The sequence below is a fragment of the Carassius auratus genome, chromosome 8, assembly GCF_003368295.1.
Source record: "Carassius auratus strain Wakin chromosome 8, ASM336829v1, whole genome shotgun sequence".
In the NCBI taxonomy this organism is placed as follows: Eukaryota; Metazoa; Chordata; class Actinopteri; order Cypriniformes; family Cyprinidae; genus Carassius; species Carassius auratus.
Window position 1 is genome coordinate 13,905,087 of NC_039250.1, and position 16,940 is coordinate 13,922,026.

The 16,940-nt window shown below is 38.0% G+C and overlaps 1 protein-coding gene across 2 annotated transcripts in view; it reads left to right on the top strand.

Annotated features, from left to right (window-relative positions):
• The window catches only part of LOC113107364 (PDZ and LIM domain protein 2-like), a 62,162-nt gene extending 46,850 nt beyond the window's left edge, over nt 1-15,312 (top strand). For both annotated transcript variants that reach the window (XM_026269815.1, XM_026269816.1), the window contains exons 7-10: nt 9,018-9,136; nt 11,905-12,044; nt 12,170-12,281; nt 14,081-15,312. In XM_026269815.1, coding sequence (XP_026125600.1) covers nt 9,018-9,136; nt 11,905-12,044; nt 12,170-12,281; nt 14,081-14,273 — 564 coding nt within the window. In that variant the 3' untranslated portion in view covers nt 14,274-15,312. The remainder of the gene's footprint in view (nt 1-9,017; nt 9,137-11,904; nt 12,045-12,169; nt 12,282-14,080) is intronic.
• The last annotated feature ends 1,628 nt before the right edge of the window (nt 15,313-16,940 follow it).

The following is a 16,940-nucleotide window of genomic DNA, read 5'->3' on the forward strand; positions in this document are numbered from 1 at the left end:
CAAACAGTGTTTTTACTTTTTTTTATATACATTTTCCCAGTATCACCATTATATTGTTCACTCAGACTGATTCCTGAATGCACACAAATGCATGGGATTTATCGCACAGACCGGTCACAGCCGATCATAACCAGTCATATTGCAATGGAGAAATTGGCTCCTCTCTTGTGACTTTCCCCCATTCATTCTCAATTACAGCCAACCCCCCCCCCCACCCGTAAAGTAAGGCGTCTGTTAAAACTCAGGGCTCAGGGGAGGAAAGTCAGACACCAACTCCTGCTGTAACTTTACCTGGTGTTCCTGGTTCTTTAGAAAAATAAGTGATTTATACACTTTATAAAATCTGTTATTTTTTCACACTACAATTTTTTTACTCCAATTTTTAAAGGAGACACTGCCTCCTTTGCTGCCCCTGATGTGAATACTGTTAAATTTCTGTATTTATCAAAATTGCATTATTAAAAAAAAAAGAAAAAAAGAAAAAATGTAACTTTCATGCCTACATGTTCTTTAAATTAACAAGAAGAAATTGGTATGGCAACCATAGTTTTCATCAAAACACTTAAGTTACCACAGAGATTTTTAGGTATATGGCTATTTTTGTACATTTAAGACATTGATTCACCGGCGGCGCCAGGGGGGGTCTTGGGGGGTCTCAAGACCCTGCCAAAAAATGCCTTGACCCCCCATTTGACCCCCCAGCCTCTTCCTGATTAAAATATATATATATATATATATATATATATATATTCGGGATAAAGATCCAAAAATGTTTCTCTTCAAACTACGCAGAACAATAATAAATAATAATTATTTCGACATTTATTCATACACTGAACCGAGAACCGTTTCTGTCGGACGCGTCCGATTCGAGAACCGATGAGCTGATGATAACTGCGCATGTGTGATTCAGTGTGAAGCAGACTGACACAGAGCGCATCTGAACCGAACTGATTCTTTTGGTAAATGATTCTGAACTGATTCTTTGCTAATGTTATAAGCGCGGGTAAACCAAAGGCTTGAATGAAGGGCAATCATCGCCAATGACAGCATTACATCGAGCGCAAAAGAACCGGTGAACCATTTTTTTTCTCAACTGGTTTATTTGATCGAATTGTCCGAAAGAACCGGTTCACTTGAGCACCTGCTCCTTTGCCCCTTAAGTGCCCTTTTGTCAAAAGCAAAATTTCCTCGCATTTTTTTTGTAATAACATAAACTTTTGTGAATGCCTGCCCATACCCAATCATAATATTAGTACAATTTATTAATAATAATTTAGCCGTAAATAAGATGACCAACATGATGACTGTGACCTCATCCAACCGGGAAGATTCCTCATGCTGCACGCGCATTTTTTAATTGCTAGAGGATATTTCAACATCGTGGCAGCTGGTAAGTGGTGTTTCATTCTCAGCGAAGTGATTTTGGTGTTTATTTACTTATTATTATTTTACTAGAACGATGTGGTGTGAGAGAACATGCAGATATGTTGTTTATATTGCTGTGTGTAGCCTGTAGTGTAGAAGTAACACTAGCGTGCTGTTTGAGGGAGAAAAGTTTCACAGGCATCGAGGGGTCTGGTCTTTTTTATGTTATTTGAATAAACTTTTATTATATTACAGTACTTATTTATTTTTAACATGTAAAAATAATTATCACAACACTGGTAAGGCTTATTCAGATTTTCTCATTCTCTGAATTATCATTATAAAAATAAAAACAATTCAGAAATGAATTAAAATATAATTATAATTTAAATGTGATGCAAATATTTTTTCTACAATAGCAACAGTGTTTACAACAGCAAGACCACTTTAGCCTGTAAACTCAATAATATCTATCTGGAAATAAATGTAAAAATATCAATGTCAATAATAATGCATAATATACCTGACATGAAAGTGAAGTGTGAAGGATATGAATAACAAATGTAGCCTGTCATTTGTTTACATTGCAAAGGTGTTTTTGTTGTTGAATAGCAGTAATAAGCAGTTATTAGCCATGTCCAATGTATTTTTTGTTGGTTTTCATGAGACCCCCCTTGAAAAGACCAGGACCCCCCATTGCCCCCCCAATCAAAATTGTCTGGAGCCGCCACTGCATTGATTACTGTGGTAACATGGTATTAGACATTTAGGGAAAAAAAACAAAATGTAAAATCACACAAATTGACGTTCTTCACCTAAGGAAAAAAAAAAACGCAAAGGCTTATAGGTTCCCATTGTTCTCTACATGATTTTTGGAAAGTTTTAATTTGTAAAAGTATCTTTTCATGACCTTATTAATATTCATGAGCTAATCATCACCATTTTGAGTCATCACAAGCAGCCAATCTGTGCGTTCAGCACTTTTAAATCCAAAGTGGTCTTGTTGATAGCGTTTGTGTATGTGAAGTGCTGTCCCAGGATGTTTAGAGGTCTTGATTACGGTACAGATGAAAGCTAATCAGCCGTAGTGACCTGTGCCAGCCAGAGGAAAGACTGGAGTATGTGTGTGTTTGGGCGTTGAGGAAAAGCATGTGATTGCACATTAACTTTTCTTTCCTTTCCTTCTCATAATCTCAGTCCAACACAAACACAGTTTACACACACACACACACACACACAGAGGGCAAGAAGGGAATGCATCCCTTCCCCAGTAAAACAACACTTCAACACTATAAATGGTCAAGCACAAAAGTGATTGACCTGTTTGGATTTACACTGCGTTTCATTGGTCACCGGACAGTCAAGGTCGATTTCAAGTCAATTAATGGAATAGCAGAAGCCATTTACGGTCTCTTCCTTTAGCCCCCATGTCTGAGACTGTTTGTTTCTCCCATTATGCTCTTGTTTGGGTTCGACAGCATTCCTGGCGAGCTTGTCTAGATCTTAACTGTGTGCTGTTGATGGGTACTGCGTCTAGAAGTTTTGCCAGCTCAATGAGTTAGTGCTGTAGGCCCTGAGCGGCTCATTTGTGTCTAACACTGTTTGGGGGGTAATCTTGTCATCTACATCTACCTAAGGCCTTTGAAGTTTTTCAGCTTTCCTCCATCAGTCAATGATGGCGGACAAGTGTGAAGTGTCCCATCACTGGATTTTGACCGCGTTCGCTGGACCTTGACATGGACTGTTTTTGTAACCATTTAGCAATATATTTGAGGTTCACTGTTTTAGGGTGTTTTCACACTTGATTCAGTTGCTCGATCCAAACCGAAGCTTGATTGCACCCTCTCCCCAGTGCTACGTACAGGATTTGTATGTTTTAAAGTTAAAAACATCAGTCAGCTGTGACATGTGATGATGCCATTATATCAGATTGAGTGACAGAACTTTGGATTTCAAATTGTATTTTGACCGACAGCCTAAACATGCAGAACACAACATTGGAAATTATTTATTTTATTGTGAGAAGTGCAGTAATAATTTGTTCATTGTGAAGTTGTGGTGAGACAGATTCGACTGTTGATTTGTTTTGACTGTTGATTTGTTAGTCTGGTTTTATATACGATTGTGTTTGTATAAATTGTGCTCTTTAATACCTTTTACAGTTCATTTTTTTCATCATTTAAGCTTTATTTTACATTTGTCACTTGGATTTGTTTGTTATTTTCGAACCTCTAAGTAACTTGTTTCACGTTGTTTCACTACATACATGAACGGTATCTAAAAATGCATGTTGTTAACAAGTGTGCTACATATTTTTTTTTACTTTTTTTAAAAAAAAAATTATTAAACTTAAATGTATGATTTGGCAGATGCCAGAATGGGGAGAGAAACGGTGTACACTGAAGAAGAGCCATGTCTAGGCATCAGAGTGAACGGTCTTAAAACCTTCCACATATGTTGTGGCAACATGGTACAAACCCATTCATAACAGCTTGACAACAGCACAGTAACACCCTGGCAACTCATCCAGAATCATGGTGATGTGTTTTGCCATGGGAATCTGAACGCCACTTAATTTAATTTTATTTTTTTTACTTGAGTTTTAAATTGTTTGTCCATTTCCTCGTGGCAGTCCTACATCAACACACTGGACTAGTTTACCCTTGGCCTGTGCCGGTTTTTGATGGAGAAAGAAGCCCTTGGCACTGTCCATGGCCAGAGATTTGTGCCTGGGTGTGTGTGAGGGGAAACTCCCTTTCTAAATGCCAGGCTTGTCAGTTTGTGTTAAGAAGGGCAACATTGATTTGCTTGATTTCAAGTAGACTGAATCATTTGATTTAGGGTAGATTTGGTCAGTTGAATATGGTTAACCTAATGGCTCACAGATGACGGATTGGAAATTATGTAACAAGGAAGAAACAAACAGATAGGGTTGATGGGCAATAACACTGAGAGTTAAGACGTGATGTTAGAATATGAACTCATTTAACATGTTTCTGTGATCTCGGCAGTTGCACTAGATGTGGTTCAAGTCCCAACTTCAATGCAAATCTGTTTTATTATCTACCTGGTAAAGAGTGTAAGTTTAATCATTGAAAATACATAAATAAATAAATACACCTGTTTGCTTGCTGTGTCTCCTTGGACCAATTAAGACTTATGAGCATTGAAATGAATGAAGTCACTAGAAAATGGTTACAATGATAAAATCCTGAGTAGAAATCAAAACAATGTGAAACTATGGATATACAAACGCAAGAACTTGTGAACTTTTCCATGAAGTTCTTTTGAAAGCCTGGATGCCATCACTGCCATCCAGCACAAGTTTAGACTACAGGAAACTTTTGTTTGGATCGAGGGAAAAGTGCACTTTCCTTCTTACAAGTTATCCAAATAAACTGATCCATATTTTGCAATAGAAAAAAGTTGAGAGCGATGAGTGCATTACTCATAAAAACCATAACCGTGTCAAAGGATGTCAGCATTGTGCTCTCCTTCATAAGACTGAGGTTTAGTGTGTGTATGTCTCTCTCTAGTGGCCGGATGCTTAATATACACCTCTCTGCCTGCATTCTTCCCTCCTTCCCTCACTTGTAAAAGAAGTAAGGGATACACAGTTTGGCATATTAACACATGCAGAAAGGGCTCATCATATACAACTAGTTGGCAGTTTTTTTCATTGTTATATAAACCTGGTATTTTTTTATGGAGTTTTTAAAAATATGTCCTTGTTGTAAAAACTAATTTGGTTAATAATCACTACATAGCTTAAAATAAACACATTTAAAGACATATAAAAAAGACACATCTTTTATTTTGTGCAGTCATTTTTAATGAATTTTATTTTTTATTAACATAATTAGAGGAAATATTTCTCGAAAGTACAGTAGAACAAAGTCGTACCAGGTCAAAATTGCATTGTTGAAGGAGAAAAAAAAACAAACATTTTAGTTACATTACAAATGCAATAAACACATTTTCCCCCCTCGCTTAACAACAAATTAAAGTTTAATGGTATACAGAACAAAAAAAGAAAAATATAAAACATACATTATAGTGGCATTCATTATAAACAATATTAATTACAAATATTTCATTACACAAATTGTTTCACAGAAATATAATGCTCTTTTTCTGACTGCATATGGAAATCCAAATAAATTGATTTTTTTTCTATCCCTCTATTTTTTTATTTATATTTTTTCATTTCAAATATAACGTTCCCCATGCCTAAACAAGAGCTGACAGAAAGTGGCACAGCTTGCCCCACTCCATGTGTTTAGGAAACTTTTGTTTATTAATTTGTAGAGTTGAGTTTGCTCTAGTGTTTACTGGCCACATTTTTCCAGCAGTGAAACTGATCATCACAGCAGCTGATAATTGCTTCAAGTGGGCGGAAATGCTCTTGGCTGCACTTTTGTGAAATTTGATTGATTGGAGCCAAAAAGCCCCAGATGGAAGTTGTCGTTAGGACCTGGCCTGGGAACAGACTCCTCTATTTAGTTCGGCTGGTGTCAGAAGTGCTGCCCAGGACACCATTCATCAGCATTAGGGCCAAACATCTGTTAGCATGCCTTCTCCATCACTCTCATCTCTTTCCCAGCAGCTCCAGCAGATATGCACGGCCATCAGGAACTCCCAAGACCGGCACGAAACACTCTCCGCACAGCTGCTGCTCATGTAAATGTAGAATGAATGTGAAATCGATTGTATTCGGGCTCTCTGTGGCCAAGAATCCAGCTGAGATCACAGTCAAAGATAATCCGGACACTCCGAGCAGCTGAGATGATGACAGGTCTGCATACTTCCAGCTTTAGTTAGAATTAGGAATCATTTTTTCATCTAGTTTCGTACTGATGTATGAGGAAAGCCATGAGGTGCTGGGAGTGTGTCTCATAGTCTAAGCATCTGACAATCACTTCTTCCTCCCGGTTGTCTTTGTCCACATGTATTATTTTTGGAAGTCATTTAAAAGTGTATAAGAACATGTTACATGAGGGAACCAATGGGGAATTTGTCTGTACAAAGTCTCTCAGATCTGAATGTATTTCTGTGTGTATTTATATATACATTAATAAATAAATGCGTTAGCAGTGCAAAAGGTTGTGGGTTCGATTCCCAGGGAACACACATACTGGAAAAAATAAAAAAATAAAGATTTATAGCCTGAATGCACTAAGTCGCTTTGGATAAAGGTGTCTGCTAAATGCATACATGTAAATACAGTATTGTTCAAAATAATAGCAGTACAGTGTGACTAACCAGAATAATCAAGGTTTTTCGTATATTTTTTTATTGCTACGTGGCAAACAAGTTACCAGTAGGTTCAGTAGATTCTCAGAAAACAAACAAGACCCAGCATTCATGATATGCACGCTCTTAAGGCTGTGCAATTGGGCAATTAGTTGAATTAGTTGAAAGGGGTGTGTTCAAAAAAATAGCAGTGTGGCATTCAATCACTGAGGTCATCAATTTTGTGAAGAAACAGGTGTGAATCAGGTGGCCCCTATTTAAGGATGAAGCCAACACTTGTTGAACATGCATTTGAAAGCTGAGGAAAATGGGTCATTCAAGACATTGTTCAGAAGAACAGTGTACTTTGATTAAAAAGTTGATTAGAGAGGGGAAAACCTATAAAGAGGTGCAAAAAATGATAGGCTGTTCAGCTAAAATGATCTCCAATGCCTTAAAATGGAGAGCAAAACCAGAGAGACGTGGAAGAAAACGGAAGACAACCATCAAAATGGATAGAAGAATAACCAGAATGGCAAAGGCTCAGCCAATGATCACCTCCAGGATGATCAAAGACAGTCTGGAGTTACCTGTAAGTACTGTGACAGTTAGAAGATGTCTGTGTGAAGCTAATCTATTTTCAAGAATCCCCCGCAAAGTCCCTCTGTTAAAAAAAAAGGCATGTGCAGAAGAGGTTACAATTTGCCAAAGAACACATCAACTGGCCTAAAGAGAAATGGAGGAACATTTTGTGGACTGATGAAAGTAAAATTGTTCTTTTTGGGTCCAAGGGCCACAGGCAGTTTGTGAGACGACCCCCAAACTCTGAATTCAAGCCACAGTACACAGTGAAGACAGTGAAGCATGGAGGTGCAAGCATCATGATATGGGCATGTTTCTCCTACTATGGTGTTGGGCCTATTTATCGCATACCAGGGATCATGGATCAGTTTGCATATGTTAAAATACTTGAAGAGGTCATGTTGCCCTATGCTGAAGAGGACATGCCCTTGAAATGGTTGTTTCAACAAGACAATGACCCAAAACACACTAGTAAACGGGCAAAGTCTTGGTTCCAAACCAACAAAATTAATGTTATGGAGTGGCCAGCCCAATCTCCAGACCTTAATCCAATTGAGAACTTGTGGGGTGATATCAAAAATGCTGTTTCTGAAGCAAAACCAAGAAATGTGAATGAATTGTGGAATGTTGTTAAAGAATCATGGAGTGGAATAACAGCTGAGAGGTGCCACAAGTTGGTTGACTCCATGCCACACAGATGTCAAGCAGTTTTAAAAAACTGTGGTCATACAACTAAATATTAGTTTAGTGATTCACAGGATTGCTAAATCCCAGAAAAAAAATGTTTGTACAAAATAGTTTTGAGTTTGTACAGTCAAAGGTAGACACTGCTATTTTTTTGAACACACCCCTTTCAACTAATTGCCCAATTGCACAGCCTTAAGAGCGTGCATATCATGAATGCTGGGTCTCATTTGTTTTCTGAGAATCTACTGAACCTACTGGTAACTTGTTTGCCACGTAGCAATAAAAAATATACTAAAAACCTTGATTATTCTGGTTAGTCACATTGTACTGCTATTATTTTGAACAATACTGTATAATGTAAATATAAACTGTATTCTTATATATGTTATGTAAACAAACTTTTATCACGATTAATCGTTTGACAGCACTAGTCAAATCTATTGGTTACACATGTTGCATCGATTAGAGAGGGTGAAAAAAACAGTTAAGTTGCATTTACACACAATGTGAATGCTAGAAACATGTATTTTGATCCCTCCCAAAAATCATTTAAATTTAATGGTATAACAGGAATGAAAAGTGTCAAAGTATACTCTCGGATATGTCACAATACAGAAGAAAAGTTCTGTCATGCTTGGCTCTCATCACAATTTTAAAAGCCTTTCCTGATGTTCAAACTGTCCTTCTGTTCTGGTGTGAGCTGTTGATTTTTCAGTGGAATATAGATCTGGATTGATTGCTGGCCACTTAAAAATAGACTAGCATTGTATTTTCAACCCCTACTGTTTCTTTATTAGATCATTTGTCCTGCTGAATGATCTTCTCTTGATGAAATCCACTTTCTGATGCTGGTTACACATTGCACTCCAAATATCTTGGTAATATCCATTATTAAAATGAAAGGGTGGGAGTATTTCTGGCCTTTGGACTGTGCTCACACACACACAAGTTTGCTCAACCCCAGACATCTCTAAGCAACTGCAGGTGTCTCAGCGTGGGGTATGAGACTGTGGGAAGATCCTGGGATTTTTCAGACATCTGCGCAGACACACACACACACACACACTTAGGGTTGATGCAGCTAACACTACAGACTGCATTATTCTCTCTCTTTGAAACTGATGTGTTGTGTTTTGTGTGTTCTGTAGGAGATCTCTTCTGTGGATTTCCGCAGTAACTCCGTGTCCAGTCGGACTCCAACTCCACCTGGACGATACTCCCCACACAGCCCCATCGAACGAGAGGTGCCTATTTCTCCTCGACGCAGGTATATATACACTTGTCTTGAATAGATGCTGCTGCATTTTTAATCAAATGACTTCTAATAAAATGAATTGCATATCTATGTCAGGTAAGCAAACTACATGTAATTTTATTCTCAAAATGGAAACAATTCACATTATTTGATTTGACATTATTGATGCAGGCCAGTAAATAATAGAATAAACATTACAAAAAGTGGTTCTAGAGAACAGACAGACATAAACTTATTTCTGGTGACATGATTAATTGCTTGTTTTTTTTTTAATGCATTTTTTAATAAGTGACACAGAATTAATGCATGTAACCCTACAGTTTATTTTTTTGCTTCCACTGATAGATTTTTACATGAACATTTCTGTACAGCTGTGAGATTCTGTAAAGTGATGTCATTTAGATTCTGTTCTTTGAGCAGTTCTCAGAACAGATTTATTTTGGCTCTTTATGTCAGATGTCTAAATGAGTCATATCATGGCATTCTTTTCTTTTTCCTTTTCATGTTGTCTTGATTTCTAGAAAAGGATTATATCATTTCTGCTCCTATTATCTGCACCCTTCTTCCCTCTTCTACACACCCATGACCCCACCTCCTTCTTGCTCATCCAATAAGAAAATGTCCAAAATGACCAGCCACGCCTCTTTTTCAGCTGTCAACCAATACGAGGCAGGCTAAACTCGCACCTTTCAGACTGAAACGCTTAACTTACTTATGTCTCGTCAAGACTCGACAGAGAGGTGTGTGTGTGTGCTGTAGTGTGTATGTGTGTGTGTGTGCAGTTGTCACCGTAGGCTCTGTTGTTGTTGTTCCAACAAGAGTTGAACTAGTTGGATAGGAATTTGTCTTTGTTTGCTCTTGAGGTAAGTCCAAACTTTTCAGGCATCTTCCTCGAACTTACCAAGCAATGACAAGCTAGTTATGGGGGGAGAGGAAATATTGTAATGTGAGCCCTGCACTGCGCTCTGTTCTCAGCGCTGTAATGTAATGATGCTGTGTCGACTGTTTTCACGGCTCCATCTGAAGCCTGTTTAGCAACATTGTAATCATAGTTAAGCTGTGAGGGGGGGTTGAAGATGGATGGAAAGTTCTTTCTATGCATGTTTCGATAATTTATATAGACTGCACCTCAGTAAATGGCACATTTACAGTATACGGAGGGATAAACATGCACATCCATTACAGCAGGAGGGGACAACCAGGTCCTTTCACAAGGGGCCCAATATGCTCCCCTGTTCGATATCCTACTCTTTGGTCTCGTTGGAGGCGACGCACCCGTAAAAATGTTGTTTTGGGTCCCGTGAATCGAGGACGACAGCCCTGTGGGGGAACTGAGAGGTGCTGGAGAGTTTTGAGGGGAAACTCAAACTCTGTCTGGTTTCAATTTGAAGCTTGTCTCATTGAACAGCCTTTGTGCAGATAGTGAACATACCATTTATTTGGAGATTTATAGTGGCTTTGAATGCTTTTTTTCAGTAATGGCTATTCCAAATGCTTCTAACTTTTTTATTTTCCTGTTTTGGACGAGTTACAGAAATGCACTTTTTGTCCGGCACACACTCAAACAGTCGTGTCAGCTGTGATATGACATGCATGCTGTCATGTGGGTTTCTGGTGACAACCACACCCAGAAACTCAATCAAACCCTCAATCTCTGATTGTGTCGTTCTCCACCCTATGTTTTACGCTGCAGATCAGCTCGAGAGTTCTGTTTGATAGCTTTGGCTATCAGTTAATAATTTCTTAGTGCATGTCGTGGTCTTTGTACACAGCAGAAGTCCTGATGGCATGTGTTTTGGCAACAAACCACACCAGCAAGCTATCACAAGGCCACTGCGCCAGAAAGGATCTGGTAATATGTTCCGCATGCCTTCATTTAGGAATAAAATAATTATTGTTGGTTTGTCAGTTCTGAACAAGTATCTTCACTCAAAAAGAAAAGGCCTCACCTCACTGTGATCTACATTTAAATGCACTGCATGTCATTTGTTATACATCCAATCATGTACAGTAAGAGTCTGTCTTCGTTTATTAAAAGTTATAAGAGCAGGTTAAAATGTTAATTACTCTCATATGCCTGTATTTTCCCCTCAGGCTGTATGGCAATGGCCCAATAGGTGTAAAGCAGTAATAGGATGCTTGTGTGAGAGAAAGCTCTGTGTTTATGACTGTGCATAAAAATGCAGCTGTTAACCTCCCGCTGGACGGCTACTGTAACTGCACTCTAATCAGCTCATTAACCTTATTAAAGTTTCTCAAAACCCCGCTCTCTTCAATCGCTTCTTTTCCATACAAGTACTGTCTGCTAATTGTTGTGTTCAGACAGAGTAGGGCTAACCAGAGGAGCGAGGGGAACAACAACGGAGAGAAAAAATGGAAAATACTAATATTCCATATGATAGAAAATCATCAATTTTGAGATTTACCAGGCTGGGATGACTCAAATCCACATTTTAGGTTATTCACTTAAGTTAGTACAGAGCTCTTGGCTATCTAGTAATGTAGAAAGGCTTAGTCTACAGCTATTTGAAATCTATTTTTAATGTAGAATGCCTCTTTATACTCAAAATAGCATAGCAGACATACTCCATAATGACATTAGAAGTTGCCATGAGAGCATAATGCCATTCAAACATCTCATTTCACAAAGTATTTTTTAGTTTTGCCTTAAAGGCATTTGTAATCATATCTCTCTTTTTTGCTATAAAGCCAGGACTGATATTACACCAATGTGGGTATATGTTTTTAATAAAATTAATTAAAATTTCCCTCTCTTTCAGTTCGGACTTTGCCATGCAGAGGTTTGACAGAGACTCCGAGGTGTACAAGATGATTCAGGAGAACAAAGAATCCCGTGCGGCTCCTCGCCAGTCCAACACCTTCAAGATGCTGCAGGAGGTGCTGGAGGCTGATGAGAAAGGTGAGACGTTAAACGTCCATTAGAAACTGCTACAGGTGAAGGTGTGCTGTGGACAGATGATGAGGGTGGGGGTGGAAGCAAAAGGATGTTGCTCCAGGCGCTGAAGGTTTTATTTGTTTTCACAGAGGCCACCATCCGGTTTCCAAGCAAGCTGTCTCCAAGCCCCTCCAAGACCACGTCCCCGGTTTCTAGTGGGCAGAAATACCACACCTGTGAAAAATGCGGCTCCAGTATTGTGTAAGAAAAAACGCCCGAATCCCTGTCTCTGCACAGGCATGCTGGGATTGCATAAGAAGTTAATGAGCCGGTAACTTGATGAAAGTGTTGTTTAGCCTTTAAGGAAGAGTTGTCTCATCATCTCTTGCATTCATTTAAGTTGATGATTGAGTACTATTGAGATGAAATCATCTCAGTGGGTATTCATTCGTATTCTATTACCCTGTGAGAATTACACATCAACACCTTCATTAGGTGAGATAAACACTTAGGGGTGTGTCTATTGTGACAAATCCTTCACCAAACCAGCTGTTTCAAAACCAACTGTCTTCAACTGTCTACATAGACAGCATTTTAAGGAACCTTAGATGCTCTCCAACAAGAGAATTGCTCGTGTACCTAAAATTTGTGTACTATGTTTCTGTGCTTAAGAACAAATATCTTGTTAGCTTAGCAACATGCTAACATAAATATCTATTGATTATAATGTTTTGTGATTTAAGTTCCCGATGAACAGTTGCTTCATTGTTATGGAAGCCATTTTCCGCCACTGAATAAGAAATAAAAAAGTTAATTGCGACTTCTGTCAGTTCTGACTTTCTTTCTCACAACTATGAGTTTACATCTCACAATTCTTACTTTTTTTCTCAGAATTGTATGATACAAACTTGCAATTGCGGAATAAAACTTTTAAATACTTTTTTTCTCAAATGTGAGTTTGTATCTCGCATTTCTGATGACTTTTTCTCAGAAAAAAAAAGTCAGAACTATGAATTTACAATCTCGCAATTCTGACTTTATAACTCACAATTGTAAGTTCATATCTCATACTTCTGAGAAAAAAAATCTGTTTTTTTTTTTCTTTTCTTTTTTTCAGTGACGGAAATGGACTTCCATACCAATGCAGCTAGGAATCTTTTTACTTTTTTATTCCACATCGTTAAGGCTAGATGGTATACAGATTCACACATCGAAATATTGTAATTTTTGTCTCTCTATACAGCAATAATTACTGTTTTTGCATTATTGTCAGGGATAGGTGCTGACGTTAATAAAACACAACCTAACAGGTAGAAAATGTAATTTATTAGTTTCTGTTTTAGCTTCATCCCTTGTAGCCACAATCATTTTACACCTTTAGGCAAGTCTACTGTGAGTTTGGCTACAGTAGGACATTATAGTAAATCAATAAATTAAGTCCATAGCAGCTAAAAGGGTTTGCTACTTTTTCTTAAAACCACACTATATAAATGGAAAAGTATAATTTTGGGCTTTAGGAGAACCTTTTTAACAGTAGTCAGTTGTTAGCTTAGCAGAAAGCTTACATCAGTCATAATTGGAGTCAGTTATGTTTCAGTTCTTCCATGCATTGTGTGCTGAGTGCTATTTTCGTAGCATGCAAAGCTGCTACCTGAATAAAGCTTTCCAGATCAGTCACTGCAGATTGTTGCAGTTAGGATGCTGCCTTAAGGCTGAAATACACAACCTGCAGAGATCTGAAAACATCAGGCATCATATACAGTACTTGTCATCTTTGTAAGTGATAACAGAGAAAAACTGAGCATCGTACATTAAACTTTACACTAAGCTTTTAAGTTGATCCTGAACACAACTCCACAGCTTAAGCAGAGACACAGGACCGGTTCTACAGGGGTTCTAGGGGGTGCTAAACACAGTCAAATGGAATCAATAGCACCCTCAGTTAAAAAAATAAAATAGTAGTGTATTCCAGCCTTTAGAAGATAGAGTAGCTCACTAGGTCATGAAACAGCTGTTGTGTTCAGTGACATTAACAGTTTTAATTCTCCTTCCTCTGTCAGCAATCAGGCCGTGAGGATCACAGACGATCGCTTCCGTCACCCAGCGTGCTACACCTGTACAGAATGCGGGCTCAACCTAAAGATGCGCGGCCACTTCTGGGTGGAGGACAAAATGTACTGCGAGAAACATGCCAGAGAAAGATACCAGGGCCCCGGCAATAACTATCGATCCGTTGTGTCCCCAAACCACTGAGACGCCCAAGCAGCCGCCCTCCTGACGCCACCTCCAACTCCTCTGATTGGCTGCGAGCATAGAGAGGAGAAGATGCTGATGTCATTGCTACGTTGTCCAATGGGAGCCAAATCGAGTGCTAGGCGTAATGTCACTTGCAGCTTTGGGACCTGCCGCAATTGTGTCCTCTTCTCCAGTTATTATATACCCCTTGAATAGAGACTATAAGCTTTGATCTAATGGATTTGGAAGGGGGCGTCTCTGTTAGAGCGTGGTATTTCTATACAGTTGAATTTCTACATTTACCAGCCTGTTCCACATGTTGTTTTATGCTTTGAAAACTGCTTGTTTTTCAATAGACATTTAACTTGGGTTTACCTTAAATAGGTTTTTTTTTTTTTTTTTTCGCAAAATTTTGTAGCGCTTTTCCATTCCGAGACTCGAATGGTGAGATGGATCAAGTGGGAATCATCAGTGCTAATGCACACAGGACTGGTTTCCTTGGTGTGTTTGTGTGTAAATAGTCGCAAACAACTTGACTGATTTCAGTTTGCAGTTGTTAATGAAGGGTTTAATGATTACTTGGAAGTGATTCTTAGTTTGATGTATATTTCTCCCTTTATAAAAAGACATTATCCACAACAATTCCTCCATCCAAACAGAAGCACACATTTAGACCTCTGCATAGTTTATTTGCCATATGCTTTGTATTAAATAAGGGATATCTAAGAAATGATGCTATTTGTGTGTAAATATGTTTATTTTCACCTTAAACCGTATGCGGACTGAGTGGAGGGTTTGCACGCACTTGTTCGTGTTCAGGGTTGCATGTTTCATTTTGACTGTACTGTGTGTTTTCGGGTGAGAGATGTTTTGATCATGCTCAGATACACTGTTGTTTGCTTTGAATGCAAGAGAAAGGAGTATCAGAGCAAACGATGTGAAACATTTGTGGATTAAATTAGGCAAATGGATCATGAATCCTCACATTGTGTTTGTAGGGTTGCCTCTCTTTACCTTTTCCGCTTCAAATAAAAAAACCTTTCTGACTATCAGTGGATATTTGGATGAATTGCTTTTGTCTGTTTTGCTGTATTATGGTATTTTGGTTAAGTTGTTTGATTCTTATAAAAGCGTTTTTATAGTAAAGGTGCGTCATTTACTCACCCTGAAGCTCTTTCTTCTGCTAAACACAAAAAGATAATTAACCAAACAGTTGATGACTTCCACAGTGTGTGTGTGTGTGTGTATAAATATTTTTTAAATAATTTTTTTCCCCCACAAAAAGTTCAATATAAGTAAATGACAGAAATGTCATTTTTGGGTTGACACTAAATGCCGATGATCTACAGTGGTGATAAAAATAAATTAAAAAAGGCAGTAGGCCTACAACATCAGTTACCTGATGATCCACTGTTATTATAAGTTTAGTGAAATTTCTGCAATGCAAATAACTTGTAGTAGCATATTAGAAAAGCAACAGACCCAGCTGTCATCAAATGCACATTTAAATCGAGAAATTATTCACATCATTTTTTTTATAGTGTACCAGGGATTATGGATCCATTTGAATCTATTATGTTGCCCTGTGTTGAAGAGGAAGTGGCCCCGAAATGGGTGTCTCAACAAGAAAATGACCATAAACGCCTGAGTAAGTGAGCAACATGGTTTCAGACTAAAAGGATTGAGGTAATTGAGTGGCCAGCTCAATCCCTTGGCCTCAACCCCATTAAAAACTTGTGGAGTGACATTAAAAACACAGTTTCTGAAGCAAACCCTCAGACTTATGCAATATAGATGTACAACAGTTGTAAAAAAAAAAAAAAAAATCATGACTATGCTAATAAATATTGCTAAGTATTTTTTGACCGTGTTAATATACATTTTCTTTGCTTCCTGTCAAAGAACAATGCAGACTTGAGAATTCTTTCATTTGGAATTACATGTGTTATGTTTTCATTACATTTGATGATATGGAACTTTATAACACACTGCTATTTATTTGAACTTTGTCAACCCATGTTTTTTTTTTTTATGATATCAGATCATGGTTTTCAATTATTTTTAATGATACATTTGTGTAATCAAGAGAAAAAGACATTCCATATTTAATTTTACTAGATGATTTATTACACCCTCAATAAAAATGTGCAATTGGCTTGTAAAAAGTGTTTTTTATGAAAGTTTGGGCTTAGCTTTTGTTGTATTTACACCGTACTGACCAGCGGGGGGCGTTTCGAGGGCTTGAAAAAGTGAATGATTTTCGAAGAAATTAATTCAAAATAAGTTGTTAATTCGACGCGACCAAAAGAAGTGGCAACATTATAGCAGACAAATGATAATAATAATTTCCTCGCTAGAGAGATCGCTAGAAAACAGATGGCGAGCTCACTTTTCTTGACGGGTAACGTTAAACGGATAGCACCGTACACCGCGGTGGCGGATCGGTAGATAAATCTGGCAAAGTTCTTTGAAGTGATTCTAACTTTTACAATCAAGGCTACCGCTTTGTTGGTAGACCACAAAACCAATGATTTCAGTCAACATTTCTCTCTTCTTGTATGGCCTTTACTCTTCTGCCTAAACAAACCGATTTTTTTTTTCTTTCATATTCCACCTGGAAAGCTGATTTTTATTTATTAATTTATGTTGGCATATTGTAGGAACCATTTTAAAATGGTAAATGTT